The following is a 24,339-nucleotide window of genomic DNA, read 5'->3' on the forward strand; positions in this document are numbered from 1 at the left end:
CAAAAAATTCACAAAAATCCAACAAACTCCACCACCATCGCTCCCTCCAAACCTCCTTTTCCAAACTCCAACTCTCTACAGGCCTCAAAGGTTGGTGAAAAGACTCATGGGATTGCAGTTGCACAGGCTCTTGGGATTGTGAGTTGTTTTCCCGATCTTTTCATGCTTTTTTGCCCTTTTTGTGCCTTTTTCCAGTTTAATAGATTTATTTATTTCCCAGTGCTGCATGTACACGAGTCAAATGCATGTAAGTGGGATGATGCCTGTATTTGCTTTTCTGCCATAGATACAGTTTAAACTAAGAGAAGCATAGCTCCAATACTTTTTTCAGCGCAGAACTTACAGCTTTATTAATCAATCATTACTATCAAGACTTGTTAAAGGTCTTGCTAAATGCAAAGTTCTATAGTCATTTGATCCAAAGATGATATTATTGCCTTATACTGTCGTCAAAATACTTCCTCTTTTATTGGGCTGGCAATGATAATTACGTGTACGATTTTCAAGGGCAGAATTCTTCAATATTAGGCCATTAAGTAGTGGATGGGAGTAGAGTTGACCATGAGGAATTCAATACTGTCCCATGTTATCAGTTTATGTGATGCTGCCAAAAATGAATGATAAAAGATAAGTGGCAAATCACCTGGACCAAGGCTTATTTCACTGACTTAAGCCATAATTTATCACACCATAAAAGCAAAGGAAAAGGGTCCTTGAAATCACAGAATGTGAGAGCATCCTCCACAAACTTCCTAGCGATGTCCACTATTTTTAACACTGTTAGTATCCAACTAGCTTAATTTGTTTTCCAGTTCATCTATAAATGTCATCAACAACCTCTGAGATTAAAACTGTACTCAGGGACTCTGAAAAAGACCAGAAAATTGGCTGAAGAATCCTAGATGTCATTTCTTGAGGGTTGCTTCCTTGAAGGAACTTTGAACAGAAAGAAAACAAGAAATAATTGCCCATGATACTTTGATTTCCTCACCCCACAGACATCAGTGATACGCTGCTTTTGAAATGTATCTGTATCAAGAAGGGTTGGCCCAAGATATTTTTGCACAAGAGGTGAACCCCAAAACGGTGTCCCCCTCCCCGGTAGGGAACAGCAGTGGGGGTGGGGGAAGAGAAAGATTGACAGCAGGATCTTCTGGCCCTGTATATCCTGCCATCTGTGGCAGTCATATCGCCTTGCCTCATGGGAGGACCAGCCCTTGCATCAAGGTACATTAGAAGATTATGCACATGGAGATTTACATGCTACAAATTGAAGAAGAAGAAATAATGGAGGCTTAATTGGGATTACTTTGTGCTTGGAAGGATCTGATGTGGTCAAGTTTCTTCCACAAGCCATACCAAATAATTTTCAAAATCTGAACTGTTCACTGTCTCTAGTGAAGTATGAATGAACTAATTCCTAGTTCATACTCTATATATTTATCTAGGATGGGATAAAGTCCAAAACCATAGAGGATTCCTTAACCATATAATTAGAAAATAATTATTCATCGTGTGGGAAAGAAACAAAAATCTATTGGAACCTAAAACACCATGGTGGCTGTCCCCCGTTGAGGCAATTGCAGTAAAAAAGAAAAATATGGAAGACAATTGGCCAACATACAAGGAACTACTAGAGGAAGAAAACAATCAACTGAAACTTAAGAAATACGAAGAACTCAAAGAAGCAGGTATTACTTGGTTACAACATTATCATTTAAACAAAAATTTTAACACAGAAAAAAGTGAAAGGCTTTGAGACAAAAATATCGGACTTAGACAAAGAATTACTACAAAATAATAGAAATATATTATTTTAAAAAAGAATGAAGTAATTCCATCTGTAAAACTCAAAATTTTAAATAGTCTCAAATTCTAGACTGATACGGAAGCCCTAAAAGGTCTTAGTGGTAGGGTCTATGTTCTCTCTCTACAGTGCATCACCTCACAGGAAGGAATTTAGTGAATTCTTATCTCTTAACTATGGGTAAGTGTTGAAGGAGTGGGAAAATGACTGACAGTGGGGAAATGCTTGGATGCAGTACTGGACTGGATGTGGGCCAACAAACCTAAACTGAATCCAGGCAAGATAGAGGTACTGTGCATTGCCAGTTCTTGACTCTGGGAACTAGTTTAATAATAAATAAATAAATAAATAAATAAATAAAGTATTATTTGTACCCCGCTCATCTGGCTGGGTTTCCCCAGCCACTCTGGGTGGCTTCCAACGAAGATTAAAAATACATTAAAATGTCACACATTAAAAACTTCCCTAAACAGGGCTGCCTTCAGATGTCTTCTAAATGTCAGGTAGTTGTTTATCTCTTTGACATCTGATGGGAGGGTGTTCCACAGGGCGGGCGCCACAACCGAGAAGGCCCTCTGCCTGGTTCCCTGTAGCTTTTCTTCTCGCAATGAGGGAACCGCAAGAAGGCCCTTGGCGTTGGACCTCAGTGTCCGGGCAGAACGATGGGGGTGGAGACGCTCCTTCAGGTATACTGGGCCGAGGCCGTTTCTAAATGGGGTTGTGCTCCCCTTGAAGGTGCAGGATTGTAGCTTGTGGCTACTCATTTATTTAGCTTTGTCACCTGAAGGTCAGGCGGTTTCAGGGGAAAGAAATGCCTATTTTGAGCTCTGTCTGGTTCATCAGCTACACTATCCTGGACACAGTAACCAATGCTCAGGTAACATCCAGACTGGTCTACTGAAATGAACTCTGTGTGGCGTTACCATTTAAGATGGTTTGGAAACTGCAACATACAGAATGCAGTGACCAGGATGTTAACTGGTGAGACCAATTAGACCTATGTAACACATGCTCTGAAGAAATTGTGCTGGTTGCTAATAGCCTTCTAAACCCAATTTGATGGCTTGGGCCCAACTAGCTGAAAGAAACCTAGCACACACGACGTACACCCTCTGTCTAGCACCCTGTTGCCTGCCTGGGATGGGGCAGACAGCAGACAACTGGGCAGAGAGAGAGGAGTTAGTGAGTGCGATCAAGGGGAGAGGGGAAGCAGGTCTAGTTAACAGATGATGTCAGGATAGCGGTTGAAGCAGTGAGTTGGTGAGTTAGACTAAGGTATTAAATATAACTATTATTTCCTATTTGTATCAGGTGACTGTACTGGGTGTCATTCTCTATAAATAAATGTATAATTTTACAATTCCGAGTGTGTTCTGGGGATTCTAGAAAATCCTATTTCACCCAATGTATTGCACTGTAAAAAAGAGAGGCCTACTGCTCTCTAGGTGGTAGCAGCAGTGTTATTTAGGGGCAGTTGGGGGAAGTCTGGCCTTGGTGGGTGGGCTGGGAAACTTACCCAGTAAGCTCTAGGGGCCAGGGCCTTGAAGGGGGCCATGAAATTTGCATTTGTTGGATGGTGGTAGGCTGTTATATTGACATCAGTTCAGAATCTATTACAGATTAACATAGTGTTTTGGCTGCAACTGTTATGGATTGAGGCTATTTATATTTTGACTGTCTCTGGTAATAATTTTGCAACTTCAAAGAAATCCAGAGGATGATGTACCTTTTCTCCAGGTTTATTGAAAACTGCAAATTCCCCAGATGTCAAAATTAAGCAATAATAACAGAGCAAAATACAGGATACATTTTGATGAATTTTGAAATTATCAGTCATTTTGATATCCAGACTGACATGGGTGGAAAAGAGTGGACGGACCAAGAGAATTGGGATAGAGTCCTAACAAGAATGCAGTTTGCTAGTATGCTCTTCTATCAAGGGGCTTCATTTGAGGCGAGCTTAATGAGAGGACCAGAAGGGAAATTTAAAAAAAGAAATAAATTATTCCAATATATATTAGGAAATATGCTAAAGATAACCATATAGTGTCCTAATGTTAAAATGACACTGTCATGTGTTAGTAAAATGGGGAAACAGTTCAGCAGATAAATGCACACACAATGCCCAAATATTCTGTAAGATGAATGCCATAGCTTAATTTGCTTACAGCACCATTCCAATCATGCTGCCTTGAAAAAAATGACACTCCAAATTATAAAGATGACTTCTAAGTTAGGGTTGCCATGGACATAAGTTTTCAGCTTCATGAACTGCAAGCTATTTTGTCCATGTTACTTAAATTCTGCAAATGTTCAGGTGGACATATAAATGATACACAGATATACAACTCTTATTGTAAGACATTAAAAAACTCAATGGCTCTGTATCTGAAATATCTGTCAGACAGCAAAGCAGAAAATTTAAAAATATGGCCAGAATAAATATTTAATTTAATTTAATTTAATGAAATTGTTTAGCTAGAAACACAAAGATAAAGTTTGGCTGCCTCAATGGCACCATATGCTGTATTATTTAGTATGAGTTGACACGTCTAATGCAGCTAGACTTAAAATGTGATGCGTCAACCAAGGAAGAACTGAAATAGACATAGTCATCCGCAAAGTAGCCTGGCTGAGATTAATGAAGCAGATTTCACTGCTGCTTCTCTGTTGAGGAATAAGAGCGACTAACTAGGTGCTATTTATACTTTCTCAAATAACTCTTGGTTTTAAATTAGTTTTTAAAGTTGAGCACTTTTTCTCCTTCCAGCCATTAGGTCAGAGATTCTATATCTGGCATATTTCTATTTAAAGCAGTTCAGCATGCACCCTTCCTCTGTCTCTCCCCCTCCCTTTTTCATATATTGCTCCAAAACATCCATGGCAGAACAAAGGCTTGGGGCAGTTGGTCTGCTAGAAATATTGTGAATCAGAGAGGGCTTTTTAAAAGGGGAGGGGGTGAGCTCTATGCCACAGCTGCTTCTAACATTGTTATGATTTCCATTATGATATTCACAGAGGAAGCAATGTGAGACTATCCAAGTATCTGAATGCAGACATGAGATAAAGTAAGGATGCTTGGTCTTCACCACACATAAAAGCTTTTTAGGAAAATGAATCACACAATTTCTATGCAACAAGCACAATGGCAAGAAAAGCTAATGTCTACAAGGATAAATGACATCTCTAAGCCTCTATATGGGACGCGGGTGGCACTGTGGGTTAAACCACAGAGCCTAGGGCTTGCTGATCAGAAGGTCAGTGGTTTGAATCCCCACAACGGGGTGAGCTCCCGTTGCTCAGTCCCAGCTCCTGCCAACCTAGCAGTTTGAAAGCATGAAGTGCAAGTAGATAAACAGGTACTGCTCCGGCGGGAAGGTCAACGGCGTTTCCGTGCACTGCTCTGGTTCACCAGAAGCGGCTTAGTCATGCTGGCCACATGACCCGGAAGCTGTCTGCAGACGACACCAGCTCCCTCGGCCAGTAAAGCGAGATGAGTACCGCAACCCCAGAGTTGTCCGTGACTGGACCTAATGGTCAGGGGTCCCTTTACCTTTACCTTTTAAGCTTCTATATAGAAGACAATTCAAGCAATAAAATGCATGCCCCACAGATTATGGTATTTAAAAATGGTCCACGTGGGTGTTCATCTTTCCCAATTTCAAGTATTAGGGGCAGGTATAGGCCTTACGTTAATAGATTTCCAGGACTATTGCTGCTGCCTCAGCATTTTGAGACACAGGAGATTTATTGGTTTATGCCCCACATCATCTGAAAGGGCTTGAGACAGCTGAACATTAACAACATAATAAAATATTAAAATCTCTACAATCCGGGGCATTTGAGCTGTACACATCTTGGAGCATAACAATCTTTTGCTTATAGCCCCATAATGCACTATGTATTTAAAGTAGCATCAAACAAAACTACAATTCTCAGAGTGGTGTAACAGTTCATTTTTCTTTTCTAGGAACTGTTTTCTAAAAAGAATAGGGATCTCAGCATTCTTTAGTACAATTCCTGGGATTGTTTGGGGGAAGCCATGACGTTTTAAAGTGGTACAATCCTGCTTTTAACATCAGTTGCTGATCTATGGTGACGCCACCACAACCTAGGTTGGGTAGGGCACTTCAGGGACCAAATATCTTACCATTCCTGGCACATGAGTAGGGGGCATGATAGACTGCCAGTCTACCACGTCAGATAGTTTGAGACGCACTGCACTAGCAAATGCATTATTATACTTCTCAGTGCTAGTATTATTGATTAATGAAAGCCTCAAGTTTCCTTGACATTGTCTTTTTACTATGCTCCAGTATGCACCATACTGGAGAATGCTTGTCACTTTGATATTCAGTGTGTATGAGGGTTTGTAGAAGCGAAGCCAGAATCATAAATTTGACAGTGCTGAAGACAGTATAGAAATACTGCTTGAAAATGTATCCACAAAACTAAGCTCTTGAGAACAGCGAGATAAAAGAACAAGGTAAAAGTTGTCGACATTATTTATAGTCAAATCACTCAAAGAAAAAGAGAGGCATATTTTACCAGCAATCACTACTGGGGGATAATGAAAGCATCTAGTGAAAAGATAAGAGTAGTCACAAGAAGGAGGGGACTGAGTAAAATGTGAAATTTTGTGCAATTTCAACTTGAGAAAATCCACATGGGGGAAAGCACAAGAACAATTGTTCCTCTTTTGCCTGCTTTCTGAAGAATAAAAGCAGCTGTTCTGATTTTCAGGCATAAGCATTGGAGAATGGACAAAACAGCTCTGAGACTTACCTTCATCACTTGAAATTATTTTGATGTTTTTCCTAAGCAGAAACCTCCAGATTTACCTCAGTTCTACTTTAGGCAAACTTGGCATTAGGTAGGGATGCATGAAACCGCTCCTCTCCTGGAGAAGTCTTATTAGTTAGTGAAATGTTTTAAGCTTCTCTTAAAATCCTGCAAATGTTTTGGTCAAAGTAAGCACCTCCAGATGGGCTTCAAATTTTAGTTCAGTTTTCCCCACAACATAGGTAGGTGGATTGATAGGCAACACAGCCTGAGCCACAAAACCCTGTGCTTTCTGCTGATGCACCACTGTTATAGAAACTGAATAATTGAGAACATCATAAGATTTCTAATAGCATTTGAAGAAATGTGTTCTGCCTTGGATTCTCAGTAACTCATGCTGAAGTAGTTCAACATGACTCAATTAAACTGTGCTGCTTTAGGTTTTGTTCAAACATTGCACACAAGAAGTGGTCACAGATCCACCTAGTCCACTTTTGTCTATATAAAGTAGGACCACTGATCCCACTCTCTTAGCTACTTTTAGGGTGTCCTGGTTTTTACTTTTTGAAATATGGCAACCCTAAGCTACAGCCCTCCCCCAAAGTGTTCCAGTTGCCCTGGTTGCAAGTGAATTTCTGGGCTTAACTCACTCATTGTTGTTGACCTGTAAGGCCCAACAAGATTTGTGTCAATGTGATTTACAGGACTGCTCATATAGCCCATGTTTTAAGATTAGCTTCAGATACTCTATGTATGGGTCCAGCGGTTCCTCAGGAGCCACCTGCACCCTTATATCCCAGCTCACTCACTAAGATCATCAGTGTTGTTGGTTGTTCCGCGAGTTATAGAGGCTCATTTGACAATAATAGAGCCTTTAGTGTGATCAGTCCAGTTTTGTGGAATGTTTTGTCAATAGATATTCAGTAGGTGCCTCCTGTTTCAGCTTTTAGACACCTCCTGAAAATGTTTTTTCTACGCCACCAGACCTAGGCAGACAGTTATGAGTACAACTTTCCACAATAGTTAATTGAAGTTTGATTTTAATAATATAAATTTACTGCATGATTTTATATAATCACTTTGATTGTGTGGTTTATTTGTAAACAAACACTGTAATAAACAAACAAACTTATACTTGTAGGCCTGAGTAATAGGGCTTTCTCAGTGATGGCTCCAAGCATTTGGAATTTTCTTCTGAGAGATAAACAGCTGTCTGGTTCAGTTCAGGTTTTTAAAGAGGAAAATTCATCTGTTTCTCTTGGCTTTTGATTGAAGAAATATTTTAGTGTATGGGCTGCTGTTGAGGTTGTTATCATCATCGGTTGCATTTTAATCTATGGACGTTTTTAAAATGGTTGTACTATTGTGATTTGCATTGTACATTTTAATGTGATCTTATATTTGTTATTAACATAAGACACCTTTGGAAGGCAATAGTCTTGAAAAGTGACTTAGAAATATCTGAGAATAAATGAATTCATTTCTGGATAGGCAAGTTTTTTAAAAATGTGATCAGCAATAATTGCCTCGATTGCCTTAATCCAATGTATAATTGAAATAACTTTTCCAAATAAACAGGAACTGGTTCAGAAAGCATAATTCCTTTTAGAAACAGCTCCTGGGTGTTCAAAATCATATTTTAAAGTGTTTCATTTTTTAAAAAAACCCTATCTTTCCTCCGGGCATTTTTTGTTACTTTATTGTGTGTGCATTAAAATCAGAAGTGTGAGTTCAAAGCTAACTTGGCTGTGCTCACGTGCCTGTAGGACTGTATATCTTAAATAATGTGGCAGGAAATATCAACTTGCAGATATGGTAGGATTAAAAAGAGAGAAACACTAAAAACTGAAGTAAAGCACATGATCCTGAACCCATCTGAAATATTTTTCTCTTCTTTCATGTTCAACACAAATTCCATTCCCTATGCCATTCAAATATTGATATACTATAAATATGGCAATGTTACTTTTCAGTTCCACAGAACAATTAGAATTCTGAAAGTTTTTGAAAGAATATAGCTAGCACTGGAAGCATTTTGGTTTTGGAAATAACTTTGCTATAAGTTAGAATAAGAAGGCAATGGGGAGGGAAGGTGTTCATGATTTCCTAAGGACGATTCACGTAGCAGAATATTGGATTACTACTTAGAGTCAAACAACACTGTCACTACTGTAACAGAATGTTTTATGGGAAGAGCAGTGGTGCACAAAGGAAAACACAGCTTCTTTATCTTTATTAGCTGTTTAGAAGATGGAATTTCAGAGCCAAACTGCATGTGTCCCTAATGGCATAGTTCTGCCCTTGTATACAGAATCACAACCTCCCCACACCACATTGTTAGTATTGGGGGGTTGGATCCCTTAACTCTTTGCCCCTGGGATCCCAATGCAGATTAGGGACACCATACTTGCAATATACATTGCAAAAAGGGTCCCATTCAATTTGATGGGGGTTTTTTTGCAATAGAAAATGTACACAAAGAAGTCCAATATGGATCAGGACCACAACAGAGACGGGAAGGGTGAGAGTTAAAGCCCTCCTACCCCACATGCTTGGTGCCTCAAATCTTTAAGCATTGAGCAATGACCCTGGCTATTGGTAGTTTGGCCCTCAGTAAACACAACTTTCCTCAGCCCTGAAAAACTATCTGCAGTCATCAAAATTCCCTCTCCTACCCAGCAATTAAAGATAAGGGAGTCCTGCTGCCATACTCTGTACCAAGACACCTTAAGACTAAACTCACATACTTGTTTGTATACAAGTATATTATGCCATACAATATGTTAGTCACAAAAATGGAGCTGGTATTTCCATGTGGGTAGGGCATTTTCATTCTATGAACAAAGTGGCTGGGTGAACAGTGTGTGTGTGTGTGTGTGTGTGTGTGTGTGTGTGTGTGTGTAACAGGTCAGAATGTGTGCTGTGGAACTCAACCCCAAAACACATTGCATGCACCGGGCACAGTGTGAACATGTCCATAGATTTGCAAAATTGCCCAAGAGCCAACTCAAATGTTCACATTTAATCCAGACTTAAAATATTAGAATAATTAATCTTAAGGAAACCCAGCAATTTTATGTAAATTTCATCCAACTCAAACAGACAAGTTAGCCACAGATTTGCTGCTGTCTCCTTCTATTGCCACACACATTGCCTGTTCATGCTGTGGACTAGTAGTCATGAGGCAAATACTTGGCAGGGAGGTGGTAGAATTGACAGCCTATCACTAATTTGGGGGTATAGGGAGGAGTATTTGACTGAGCAGCCAGAGGAGAAACATCCAGACACACAAACATGCCAAGATTGTAAATCAAATTTTATTCTGAGGGCGTTCTTAGTTATTGAGATTTTATGGCATGATAAATAAATGCTTCAAATCCAAGGCTTAAAGGCTGATTCATAAGGGTGATAATATTGACAAACCAACGCAGGGTAAAGGTTACATAGAACTACTTAACTTTTAATATACTGTTTTAAATACACAGCTTCAGTGCCTGTTTCTTGACAGTACGTAATGTATCACACCAGCTTGGTCTGGCTGTTGTCTTAATAAGTTAGAGTGCTGAGGGATGGCACCTTCCCCTTCTGAGGTCGAGGGGAAATCACACATTCATTTTACCTTGAATATGGTTAAAGGGCACATTCTTTGCCATCTTTCAGGTGGGTCACCTTACAGTTTGGAAAACAAGACCTAATTATTCTTATTACCTTGGCTTGCAAAACTACAAACACGATTGTGCGGGGGAGGGCATAAAAAACACTAATTTGACCCTGTTTTTATTTTACTTTATTTATTTATTATTTAATTTGTATAATGCCCCTCATCTGAAGATCACAGGGCAGTTCACAACATAAAACTACAAAATGAGAACACAGAATACATAATAAAACAAAAACAAACCAATAACCTGTCCTCCCACAAATACATTTAAAAGGCCATAGAATGTTAAAGCAGACATCTACACTTACCTGTTGCCCTGTGCTTTCTGGGCATAGGTCCAAACACTCTTTTTATTTTTGCCCCACCACTTTCCCCAGGAAAGCTGCTCTTCAACACTGAATCGGAACAAACAGCAATTCAGGTTTTCTGCAGATTGCTGTTGTGCCGATTCAGAAGTAAGGAGTGGGCTTTTGCGGGGAAAGCACAAGGGCAAAAAAAAAAAAGTGCTTAGACAGGAAGTTTAAAGCATGGACTTGTGCCTAATGCAGAGCAAAGGTAAGTGTGGATTTGCCCTTAGTTGTGCCCAAAAGCTCTGTTGTTTTCACTAAACAGACAAACTCAGCTACCTCTCTGGAAGCTAGCAAATAGCTATCTGCAGTCCTCTTCAGCACGGAGCAGATCTGGGAATGACTATTGTTCAGGGGAAATACAGCTTGTCCCAAAAGGGATGTTAGTATGGGGATCAGACTTAAGGTAATGATATGATGATGAGCTTGGCACTTCAGATAATACTGGGGTAAATAGATGTAGATTGAATAGTAAAGGGTAACATAGAACAGGTAGAAGTATAAATGTTCAGGTGTTAGTAAGCACTTTCCTCGGTAGTGGTGATGTTAGGGCCAGACTTGCGCCCTGAAACCTAGACCCCCTTCCATTACCTGTAGATGATGGGAACTTGCTGCAGCACCCAGCATGAGCACACCATTTGTTAACTTCTAGAGGCACTGGGCTGCTGAATGTACAGCACCCTGAAGGACCAAAGTTACAGGTGCACCCAACATCTTCATGCTTCCTGGGGGAAAGAATGGCACTGGCAGGTGGCTCACTGTGCAGTACACCCACCAGCCAGACCTCTTTAAGTGTTAAAAAGGGACACCCCCTGGCTCCTGCCACCACCTGGTAAGCTAAGGGAGAGCGGAAGAACTAGGACAGCCCCTCAGACCTGGCAGAGCTCCTGTTCACCAGTCAATTCCATGCCTCCCAACCGTGAGCAGCAAATATTACCGGTATCTCACTTGTTAAGACTAATCCGATTGCAAATCACAGTGGTATATAACTAAGCTTTGAAAAGGTGAGAGCACAGGCAATCAGCCTCCTAAGAAACAATTCACTGCACTCTTCTTTTGAAAGTGGAAGGCTGCCCATTAAAAAAAAATGAAAAAAACCCACCCTTTAAAAACTTCTACTTTATAGAGGCTAGCTACTTGTAAAGATGAAACGTTCTCAAGAAGGCTGCTCAGCTAAATGCCATCACAGCTGCAAGTGTCAATCCAAGGCAATTCCCTAGCCAGCTTGGGAATTACTCTCGTAAATAAAGAGCACAGCTTGAAGCACTGACTTTTTCTGATCAAAATGTGTCCTGGAGAAAACTGAACAGTTTTAGGTCAGGCAAAGGCCTCCGTTTCTGGTGGGTCTTTTATTATTTTCACAGGGAGCACTGTACAGAGAGTGTGAAAAAAGCAACAGTTCCTCACAGTAATAATGATTTGGCCTATAATGTGAGTGGTTTCCCCCCCCCCCCTTTTTTCTTCTACTTGGTTACAGAAGGACTTTATATATATATATATATATATAAAAGAATGTATTTGAAGAAAGCTTACAATTCTTCCGGGCAGTAGTTTTAATAGCCACAACAGCAGCCCAATTTTTCTGATGCACAACTCAAATTAAAAAAACCCAACTATGATCACCATTTGAACAGCCCTAACATAATATCATTTATGGAAGGGGGTCAGTAGGTTTTTGTTTCGTTCTTGTTTCTATTATGTATTTTGTGTTTTTATCTTGTATTTTTATGCTGTGAACTGCCCTGATATCTATGGATGAAGGGCGGTAGACAAATGTTAACAACAACAACAACACTATATCCATGTTATTAAATGTTATCTCACTTCTTTGAAAATGAAAACATTTAAACTGAGTTTTGATAAAATGTCCCACATTGCACATTTAACTTTAAAAATGAATATACAGTAGATTATGTATGAGCTGTAAGAACTATGCATTATCCTAGCTAATTAATTAATGTGCATTTCCGAATTCTGATTTACAGCACTACAAAGTTGTGATGTGCTTGTGACAGGAGACAGAAAATAGGGATGTACGTATTTACAAGTTATGAAACTATTTTTAACTAGCTGCATTCTGATTTGGGGTCTAGACTCCCCTTCTAAAATAATACTTGGAGCCAGACGTTATGATGTAATGCCTTCTCTGCATTCTGAATACCAGTTTTGTTGTCCTTATTTTAAATAAAGTGCCTGCCTCATATATTGAATGCATTGGCAAAAGCTGTCTGTTCAATATAGAAGAGGGTGACATAAAGAATAGCTGGACAGAGAACTTAACATTTATTGACTTAGGGTAACTCTGTACTAGTATGTTAGTTGCAAACATGGTGATTGTGTACAGCAACATAGCATCAACGTAGCATCACACCAAGTTGGACCATTGGTCCATCTAGCTCAGTATTGTATATACTAGGGGTCAGCATCCTTTTTGAGCCAGTGAGTGCATTTGCCAAGCAGTGAGGCTGTCATGGTCACCATACATACACACACAGCTTATTCAATCCGCTAAAACAGAAAGCTTGTTTCAAGTCCAATTTCAATGGGGTGAGGAGTGGGGGAGAGGCCTTGTGATCACCAATAAAAACCTATGCAAGCAGATGAGTGGTGGCTATAGGCATCATATTAGCAACTGCTGGTCTATATGGACTGGAAGTGGGTGGCTATTCAGAGCTTTAGATAGGATACATTTCCAGGGATGGCAGTGCTGACAAGTACTGTATTTTTTTTTAATAAGATATTTATTAAAGTTTCAGCATATTACAAAAATAAGAGAAAAAAGTAAAAGAAAATAATAAAAAAACAGAAACGATCTACATCAATTTCTTTCTGTGGCCCCTGTGTATATAATTGTTTAAAATACCTCTGGAAACAGTTTCTAATCTCGACTGGGTTCTGTATGTTCTTTCCTTCCACTTCTAGATTTATAATAGTGTTTAGTTTTTGTCTTTTTTTCATTTGCCAGGCCAACAATTTCCCACATTTATTAGCCAACTCAAATGTCTTTTGTCTCATTTGTTTAATTTTCCATTCTATTTCCTGATTCATCATTTTCATATATTGTACTTGATATAACTTTATTTCTCTCAAGATCTCTTGCGACTTTGGGTTTGCTCTCAATTTCTTCTCACTTTCCTTTATTTTCTCCAAAATTTTATCTTTCTTCTCATTTTGGATTCTCTTCTTTATTGCATTCTGTTGTATCAGGAACCCTCTCATAACCACTTTGCTTGCGTCCCAGATTACTCTTTTTTCAACGTTAGTGTTCATGTTTGTCTTGAAATAGTCTCTCAAGGTTTTTTGGGCCTTCTTAGTCACTTCTTCATCTCTAAATAAGGTGTCATTCATCCTCCATCTGAAAGAGCCAGTTGGTGTTAGTTTCATCTCCATCTTCACGGCATTATGGTCAGAGCAGGTTTTTGGGCAAATTTCCACTTTTCTTGTCTTTGGTGCCATTCCTCTAGTTACCCATATTTGGTCAATTCTTGTCCATGTCATTTTGGCTTCAGAGAAGAAGGTTCCCTCTCTACCCAAGGGATTGTTTGTTCTCCAGATATCAACTAAATCCAAGTTGTCTGTCATCTCAAAAAAGGTTTTCGGTAGTCTACCATCCTTAGTGACTACCTGTCTTTGTGCCTTGTCCATATTTGTAGATACCACTCCATTCATATCCCCCATAAAAATCACATTGTAGTCCAAATAGTCCATCAAGGTCTCATGCAACTTTTTAAAGAATTCAGATTTCCCCTCATCTGGTGCATAAACTCCTACTATCAAAAATTTCTCTCCTTGTATTTGAATTTCAATTGCCACAAATCTTCCTTGGTCATCTTTAAAGATAAATTTCGGTGATAAACTCTCCTTTGCATAAATCACTACTCCTCTTTTTTTAACTTTATCCGATGAGATAAACTCCTGACCCAGTCTTTTGTTGATCAATACTTTTCTATGTAGCCTTATCACATGTGTTTCCTGTAAACAAATCAAGTCCAATTGTTCCTTTTTTAATAAATGAAAAACTCTTTTCCTTTTCTGGGGGGAGTTGAGACCATTAGTATTCCAGCTTAATAGTTGCAGAGTCATGATGTAGTTACTTTGCTTTTCCTCCAACTGCGCCAAGTGTTTGTTCTTGTTCTGTCGGTGGTATCGCTTTGTCTAAGCAGTCCAGTCCAAAAGGTAGTGTTGCTATGTCTAGTATTCCTCTTTCTAGTGCTCTTAGCTCTTCTCCAGATTCTTTCTGCAAATCTTCTCCGTGATCTTTCAAAAATCTTTCTTTGTCGTCCATTGATTTTATTTTTATCTTTCTTCCTTTGAAGCTAAAAGATAGGCCTTGGGGAAATTCCCACCTAAAGATAATTCTGTTGCTTCTCAACAGGGCGACCAAATCTCCGTAATTGGACCTAAGGTCCAAAAGATGTTTCGGGATGTCTTTAAATATCTCCACTCTTGACTGATGTATTTCCAAAGTCTTCTGAAAGTGCAGACTCAAGATTTTGTCTCTCTCCTCTTTTGTTTGGAGGGTGATCAAACAGTCTCTCACCCTGTTCTTCTTCCCCCCTCTTCCAAGCCTGAAAGCACTCACTATCTTAAAATCTTCCTTCTCCAAATCTAGGTTCCAAAAGTCTGCAAATTCCTGCATAAGAAAGTCAATCAGATTGTCTTTCTCAAGTTCAGGTACGGCCCTGATCCTCAAATTCGTTTGTTTCTCCTTCAATTCTATCATAGACAACATCGACCTGTGGTCCTCGAGTTGCCTATGTATCGGTGGTATCTTCTCTTCTACAGCAACTGCTATTTCCTTTGCTTCTTCAGCTGTCTTTCGGGTCAAGGTAGATTCCTGTAGCAGTTTCTCAATAGTTTCTGTGTTAGTGTTCACCTTCTGTCCCAAATTATTAATGCTTGTAGTATTTTGATCAATTTTAGTTGATGCTTCAGCTACTTGTTTACTTAGTTTTTCCAAAGATTCATTAATTTTGCCTAATGCCAAGGCTAAAACATCTTCACATGCCATTCCTTTTGGTTTAGGTTGTACAGAGGCAGCCCCTGATGGTGCAGAAGGGCCAGATGCTGATGCTCTTCGCTGCTGCCAAGTGTCTGGACGGAAAGATCTACCAGACCTCGTTGCTTTTTCTTGAAGCAAGTCTACCTTTTCTTTTCCATCTGCCATAACACTCTAGTTGAAGCCCAAGGTCAATCCCACGGCCAGAATTTGTTTTGAAGTGGAAAATTCCCGTGGCCCAGTTGTTGTAACAATTTCAAACTTCCTCTAGGGGGACACAGTAACAGTCAAAACTTGTTGCATTAAAAAAAAATAACCCTTTTTAATCCCCCAATTCACAAAATAGGCAACAATTTCAATTTCAGTTAGTTTCCAGTTACTTTAAATCCAGGAGAAGCCAGCCAGAAACATTGTATCTCTCTTGCAGAGTTAACTGTCAAAAAGTACTCTATTCACCAACAGCGCATTTCACAATACGGCATTCTTATTGTCCATTGGCAGCCCGTTCCCAGGTTTTAAGCGGTGGATTTTGACTTCCTTTCCTCTCTTTTTGCAGGAAAATATAGTTCACACCTTTCCCCCCTCCTCTCCTGCAGCCAAGGGGGGAGATCGCTTGTTTTGATGTTAGGATTATAGTCCTTTTCAATCGACTTTCCAGGTTTTAGCTTACAACTTATTTGCTTTACTCTATTTACAAGAAACAGAAGGCGGACTTCCTGTTTATGCCTCCCCGCTTCGGTACCGAATTAAGTCTTTATTTTCCTTTATTTCCAAATTTAATCTACTCACGGGTAGTTGTTTTTGTAGCCAGATTGTCACAGGAAAAAGTCAGCGCTCTCCGGTAACGGCTGTGCGGCTTCGCTCCACAGAAGAAGCAGTTGACTCTCAGCACCGCGCCACTTGCCCCGCTTCGCTCCGGAGCCCGTAATTGGGTTCCTTTACAAATTGGGGGGGCGCGAAAGGTGCCCGCCGAGTCCCACGGTCACAGGCTTCACCCGCCTGTGATTTTTTAAAGGGTCCCCGCTTCGTCGTAGCGGAACAGACCCGATTTCCGTAGAGCCAGTCCCTCCGGATCAGAGGGAGTCCGCCATTACCGATGGCGCCACCCCGGAAGTCCGGCAGTGCTGACAAGTACTGTAAAGGGGGCGGGCGAATAGACCTTTTCCCAGCATACTTTTCTTTGCTACATTCTAAATTCCACTGGCATGAACACAGACGTTACCTATCATGCACAGATTTAAGTATGCGTGATCAAACCAGTTTATTTATATACTTAATTATTTAAATATTTGTAGAAGCAGCTTGAAATAAAAGCATTAGAACAGCCAACTGTTGAAAATGAGCCAAACATTTCAAGTGTAAATTATAAACAGTTTAAAATATGAATGTCTTCCATGCCTGTTTAAAAAGCAGCAAAATATGGTCCATGAATACATACCTAGAGAATGAAGTTCTAAGTTTCCATTAAACATGGGGCCAACACCAAAAAGACCCCGTCCTATATAGGACAAGAGTTGTAAACCTGTGTCCCTCCAGATGTTGGACACCAATTCCCATCAACCCCAGCCATAATAGCCAATGGTCAGGAATGCTGGAAGTTGTAGACCAACAGCATCTGGAAGGCCACAGGTTAATTCTAGTGCCTGCCAACTTAATATATATTGATGGCGGGCACACAACTCCCTGAACATATTTTTAGACCCAGACAGGTTTATACAAGTACAAATAGCCCTTCAAACAACTTGGCTACACACTGTTTAGAGCTTTAAAAGTCACCACCAACACTTTAAACTAGTCCTGAAAACAATCTAGCCTCCAGTGCAGCCAGTTCTATTCTTTGATTGCCCCCACAAGAGTCCAGAATTCACCGCATTCTGTACCAACTGAAGAATCCAAAACATCTTTTAATGCAGTCCCTTGTGGACCTTATTGCAACAATCTAGTCTGGTTGTAACTAGGCTCCTTTCTCCCAGCCAAGGGATAATTACAGCTAAGGTGGGGCAGAAAGCTGACTGGACAATTAGTCCTCACATACCCAATGCGACTAGTATGCTAGGTTGTGGTTGTGGAGTTACTCCCTTTTCTTGTCCAGACTTCTCTGAATTTTTTAAAGTGCATAACAAGCATAAGTTTCAGATTATTTCCCTCCCATTTGGATATGAACCGAGGAGAAAGCATCACCTGTCGCTTTGCTTTTCAAACCCAGATCTAAAGCCACAGAAGCTCTGCTTTATATTATTAGCATATTATGGTAGTAAGCAACCCTAAAAGTTTCCTGAAAGCTACACTACTGTGAGACTCCCACAACTTGCTGTGCTGCCGCTGCTGATGAATTACCTTGTTCGGGTTAAAGGGATGTACCTTGATTTATTTTACAAGGCAGAAGGCTCTCTTTCATCTCTGCAACTGCTCTATTACTGACCCAGAAATACTTTGATTTTCATCTCTACTTTCCATTCTTTCCTGGGTCAGCTGATTTCATCATCCTTAGAAATCTCATACCAGCTTTCTCACATTTGAAGGGTAGTCACTAAATATGTCAGCGACCTCCTGAAATGCTGACCCTGGGAACTTAATTTCTTTGAAAATAATGCTGCTCTTCTCTCACTGCTTAGAAGCCCACAAATTCATTATGCTGGAAGTGGAGGCAAGGAAGCAGACTCACGGACATGACTTTGGCCTGAATGCGGCTACTTGGTATTTCCGCGCCGCCCCCCCCCTTTTTGGCTTCTTATTATTGTTTCTCCTCTCCATATTTATTTGCAAATGTATCCCATTAGCTTTAGCAGAGCTTACTCTGCTGACTAAACACATTCAATGTTACGGCACGAACATTAGCCATTAGACAGATGAGCAAGGAGAGTTTTAGAGCATGCTGTAATTCTCAGGAGTTATCATGATTTGATATTCAACTCCACCTCTGCTTTCTGCTTTCCAAAGAATCCTGCCATGACATGGTTGAAAAAGAATTCTGCATTTCTTTCACCAGCAGTGTTAAATTTAAATCCATAAATTTAAACTGTTTCAAAGAACTGGGTGGGTCCTGATGTACTTCTCCCCCATCTAAATACTGTTGCAAAGTTGACAGAAACTCCCTAAAATGTGGATGTGTTGACAACTACTGAAGAGGAAGCTCTCTCTGTTCAGTTTGGCAGAGTTGAGTAATATGATAATATGGCCATATGATGTCTTTGTAGAACAGTATTATGGGGGCATGTACATGCTTGTTGTCTGAAGCATGCCTAAAAAAAGAATGTTTCACATAAGTAACAATGGAGTTTCAGTGCTCAACAAATCACTAACGTCTGGTACCAGAGGACATTAGGTACCATGCATTTGCTCTATGTAAAAGAATGTCTACCAAGTGTATGTTCAGTAGAGTGGCATCCAGGCACAGGTCCATGAATTGCATTTGTCACTTCTTACGAGTAAACTTTGAAAATGTAACGTGTGGAGTGACCCCAAGTCCTTTATTAGGGGAGAAAAAGACTAACCAAGAAAACACATCTAAGTTGCTTATCGAGAGACAGCAATGTTTTAGGTTCAATCTTTGTTCACGGCAGCCAAAATGAACACTGACATTAACAGGGCCATTTCAAACCAAGGTTTGCCATCAAGTGTGCTCTCAGCAGCTGATCCTGGTTTCCAGTGATGCCTGTATGATCATGCACACTCATCATACTGACATAAGTTTTTGATGTATACTTTAAAAGCACTGTACAAATGGCTATAGAACACAGACACAGAAATATATATCTTTGTTATTTGAACATTATTTAACTACATATGTTTTCTTGAAGCAATGTTCTTTGATTAAACCACTTTGGGTTTTCAGCTTGACACAACTTTATCAATGACACCCCTATACCAGGGCATCCCAGATCCACTAAACTCCACTGGACAAGGCATCATTTTTCTTCTGAGATTCTGATCTAGACGAACAAGGTGTCATGTTCCTATCAACAGTTGAATTTTGGCTGAGCTATAATAGTCTTTTAGCATTTACTCACATTTGGCTATTTAGAAAAAAAACTCTCTTGCAATTTTGACAATACAAGGTCTTCAACAAGTCTTCAAGGATGTCTGTTACAAAGGGTCACAGCAATGAAAGGCCCAAGCGCCCAATGCCAAAAAGATATCCAAAACTATAGATATGCTTTTGTACTCACCATGAGAGTACTGTCCAAAGAAAATCTTTTGCTAAATTCCTTTTTCACTAGATGCTGCTTTTTGTCCATGGCTGAATATCCTTTATTCTTTATTCTCTTAGAAATGCCAGGTTGTTGCCGCTTTCACTGTGATGGAAAAATAAATACAAATTAATTGCTTTAACCCACCCAAGTACCTTAGGGTGAAAGATGAGTAATAAATTAAAATAAAAACACTGCTTAGTTGATTCAATGAAACATACACCAATTGCATTTAATGAAGTTAGTTTGGAATCCCACCCCCACACTTTTGATTGAATTTCTTTGGGTCTTGAAAATGCTACAGAATACATCCAGATCACAACTAAGGTGTGCTTGGATTTATATTTATATTTTAAGGAAAACTGGCAAATCACCAGCAGGTGAGGGTTTTCAAATTTGCATAGTTGCAATGTGCTTGCTTAGAACTGATTCAAGAGACAGAAGTTGAAGTGGGGTTGGCCTGAAAGGCTGTAAATCAGTTGTAGAGCATGTTTTGCACACAGCAGGTCCCAGACTCAATCTTTGGCCTCTCTAGGTAGAACTAGGAATGTCCCCTGTCAGAAAGCCTAGAATGCTGCAAGTCGGTATTTAGTTCAATAGTGAACTAGATAGACCAATTGTCAAAGTTGGTATAAAGCAGCTCCCTATGTTCCTGTGACCCTGTTCTTTTACCACAGGCATAGGCAAACTCAGCCCTCCAGATGTTTTGAGACTACAATTCCCATCATCCCTGACCACTGGTCCTGTTAACTAGGGATGATGGGAGTTGTAGTCCCAAAACATCTGAAGGGCCGAGTTTGCCTATGGCTGTTTTACCACATGTCAGTAAGGAGCAGCTCTTCATCAAAGAACTTATAAACAGCTCATACATTTGCTAAGCTAACTGCTCTTTGCAACTGAATTCTCACATAAGCCGGCTACTCACATGAGCAGTGCTCCTTCAGAGAATCCTGGATGGCTGTAGCCCAACCTTGGAAGTGAGAGCCCCATTCAGTTGTCCAATGAACATGCATAGGGGCATGGCATTATGGCAAATGGCAATGAGTTGTAGCCAACAAAGTCATTCCATTTGTGCAAGGATTTGTACCAGGTCCAAATATTAGCTAAATCTAAGAATTTAGGAGGATCTGCCCTCCCTGAAAAACTCATAACAATATTAACAGAATTGGCTGAATAAGAGCCCCAATACATGCAGTCTTTTCAGGCATTCACAAATGGACATAGCATGGAGGTGGAGCTTGTTACCAAAGCATCGTGTCCTCACAGTGAACACATTTCTGAACAACTGAACAGAGTGTCCTGTAACTGAAAATCCTTGGTTGCAATAGCTAGTCTGAAAACTTGTATGTATTCTGGCTCTGATGTTATATGAATACTCCAAGTGCACAACCAATTAAAAAGCATATATCCTATTATTATTATTATTATTATTATTATTATTATTATATCCCACCTTTTCTTCGAGGCGCTCAAGATGGCATACATGGTTCTCCCTCTCCTTGTTTAATCCCCACAATAACCTTGTGAGGTAGGTTAGGCTGAAAGGCTGTGACTGGTCTGACGTCACCCAGTGAGTGTCATGACTAAGTGGGGATTTGAACCTTGTTCTCCCAGGTCCGAGTCCAACACTCTAACCACTACACCACACACAGTGGTGGAGGAAGCTGCTGGGTGCCTGGTGCAGTGCGCCCAGGGGCAGGGCGAGATGCCCATAGGGGCGGGGCACACTGCAAGGCCTCTGGAGTCTGCCTGCCTCCTCCCACTCAGCCGGCATACATCGGGGGGGGGCAGCGGGCAGACCATTTGGGCAGCACAGAGCTTGTGCGCACCCAAGCCACCATGTCTCTCCCAGGAGAGGCATGTGGCTCAGGTGTGCTGCAGGCCCCATGGTGAGTGCCGCCCGACATTTTGTCAACCCCCCTCAGTGGTGACACCCGGGTCAGCCTGCACTCACTGCACCCCCCTTCCTCCACCCCTGACCACACATACCAGTTCAAGTAAATATATGTGTGCAAAGTAAGTCTTATGAGCTTTCCAAGTGTTTGAGATGTGAAAGACAACACTGGAAAGTAGGATGCCCAGAAAGTTTTGGGGCCAAGTTTCTCAAGTGGCTTAGACAGTTAATATGTGCCATAGTTAAATTGATAGTTTTGTAGCATGGCTCTGTCCATTACTAACACAACTAAATGGCAGTCCTGTGTGATTATACTTTTTTCTTGTTAGGAAAAAACAGAGCGAGAGAGGGAGAGATATCTTTTCTGTTTGACATAAAAAATAACACTGAGTATAGTAATTATTTCTAAATGGCACTAGAATAGACCATCAAATTAAATATTACAACATTTCAATCACCACATGAAGCTGGATTAAAAAGGGGTAAAAGGTGCTATTTATCAACTCCCCAGCCTATTCAGTTCTTTGGAAACTATCCAGCATAGCACACACTGGTACATATTGTTATACAGCAGCCCTGCTTATGAAGGAAGCACAGCGCTACCTCAGTTTTCGAATCTAATCCATTCTGGAATACCGTTTGTATTCCAAAACGTTTGAAAACTAAGGCGCAAAGGGCGGTATACAAATTTAATTGAGAAAATTGGGAAACACTCAGTGGAAGCCGTTTGACCTCTGAGGCGCGTTAGAAAACGGAAGCATTTACTTCCAGGTTTTCAACGTTCAAAAACCGGAATGTTAGACTTCCAAGGCATTCGAAAACCGAGGTACCACTGTACTTCAGAAAAATGTGTGTGTTTGTGTGATCTTTTTCATTTCTTCAAAAAATAAAAACACCCCAGTCAATGCAACTAATATTCCAGGATATTGCAAGACTCAAGAACCTTTGCAAGACAACATGAAATACAATTATCAATACATTATGCTTCTCAATTCAGACCACAGGAGCAGTGTGGTACAGCTCACAATCTATTCACCAAGGTTGCTTTAGTAGAATATATCACTTAATCTATCATTTAATAAATATATTTTAATATCATTTGCTCATCTTTCTCCTCAACAAGCGAGTATCCAAATAATGTTGATTTATGGTTGTGTGTGTATGTGTTTATGTACAATTTTATTGGTACACTACTAGGATATCTCTTTGATCAAGTGGTTTAAAAACTATTCTAAACATAAATAATGGAATTTATTAAAAATTTCATACCAGGTTGTTAATAATAGTTATAGTAGAATTCCCACTCTCCACTGATAGCTGGCCTAAATTAAACATATCTATAATTATAGTTATTAATCCTGGTTGAAGAAGAGATATAGCTATTAGCCAAACAGGTAATATTGATTGATTGACTGATTGATTGATTGATTGATTGATTGGTTGGTTGACTGACTTACTTCTAAAATGTATAATATGCCACTCCCATGGTCAATAATTAACTTAGTATAATGATTACATGAAAAATTATGAAAGCTACATCTATATTTAAAACCTTTATAGGTACATGGCCTACATTATACCACAGCCTAAAGGATGGTAACTGCTTTTAATATTTTGCTACATAGATATGTTGTGCATTCTCTTTTCCTCTCTGTCATTCTCCCTTAAAAATGAAAAGAAAATTATGCTGGTACCACTAGTGCAATGTACTGTGAGCTGGAGTTTGATCCATGCTCTGGTAACTTTCAGACTGGTTTAATGTAAAATGTTTTATGTGGGAATGCTCTCAAAGATGATGTAGAAACGTCAGCTGGCCCAAAATGCAGCAGATTACGGGCTAAGGATCCCTTTAAAACTCATGTTTTAAAACAGCTGCATTAGATGCAAGTTCATTTCTGGGCCTGATTCAAGGTGTTTAAAACCCTAATGACTTGGGCCCCAGATATCTGAAAGACCACCTCCTTTTGATATGATGTTGGGCACTACATTGAGAAGCTAAAATAGCATCTGCCTGCTGCTACTAACAGTCCAGAGCAGAGGGACGTTGACCTTCTGTTTTAAAGTCCCACCCCAGGACCACTAGGACCAGGAAGACTACTGGTAGGGCCAAGAAAGGGTGCAAGTGACTGGCAATAGTGGGCAGTTGCAATGGTAGGTGAGAACACTGAGCTGTGGACCAGTGATGTGGATGGTGATGGCTGGCTCCATCAGAGTCTGAATGTTCCTTGTCCCTTCCACTGTTTTGGTGCTGCAGCCCAGTGCTGTGAATACCCTTTTCTACCACAGTGGTTTATTGCATAATAAACTATTTTATGACACAACAAAATATCACAGTGTAATATCATAGCGTACACAGGACCGCGGAGGAACGCTCATTGTAAACCAACATTGCTGATTTATATCCCCCACCTTCCTATCTGTCAGAGTAACATATTTCTATCCCATAACTGTTTCTTATCCTTCCAAATGCTTCAATGCTCCAAAATATTATCACAATATGTAGGCATCCTACCTCTGCAAAGCATGAGAACATCCTGCACTGGGAATAGAATCAGGTCAGTCCAAGAGTTATGTTAACACCCACACCCTTTTACCCTCCCTTCTCTGGTATGCAGCAAGCTGAGCTTATTTAAATGCTAAAAACAACAAAAATAAGAAG

General features: G+C 40.1%; 1 protein-coding gene across 6 annotated transcripts in view; it reads right to left on the reverse strand.

The window, feature by feature from the left end:
* NCKAP5 (NCK associated protein 5) overlaps positions 1–24,339 on the reverse strand; it is a 627,572-nt gene that overhangs the window by 477,612 nt on the left and 125,621 nt on the right. For all 6 annotated transcript variants that reach the window (XM_081005049.1, XM_081005050.1, XM_081005048.1 and 3 more), the window contains one exon: positions 19,766–19,891. In XM_081005049.1, coding sequence (XP_080861175.1) covers positions 19,766–19,834 — 69 coding nt within the window. In that variant the 5' untranslated portion in view covers positions 19,835–19,891. The remainder of the gene's footprint in view (positions 1–19,765; positions 19,892–24,339) is intronic.

The sequence above is a fragment of the Podarcis pityusensis genome, assembly GCF_964106645.2.
Source record: "Podarcis pityusensis genome assembly, chromosome: 1".
NCBI classification, from domain to species: domain Eukaryota; kingdom Metazoa; phylum Chordata; class Lepidosauria; order Squamata; family Lacertidae; genus Podarcis; species Podarcis pityusensis.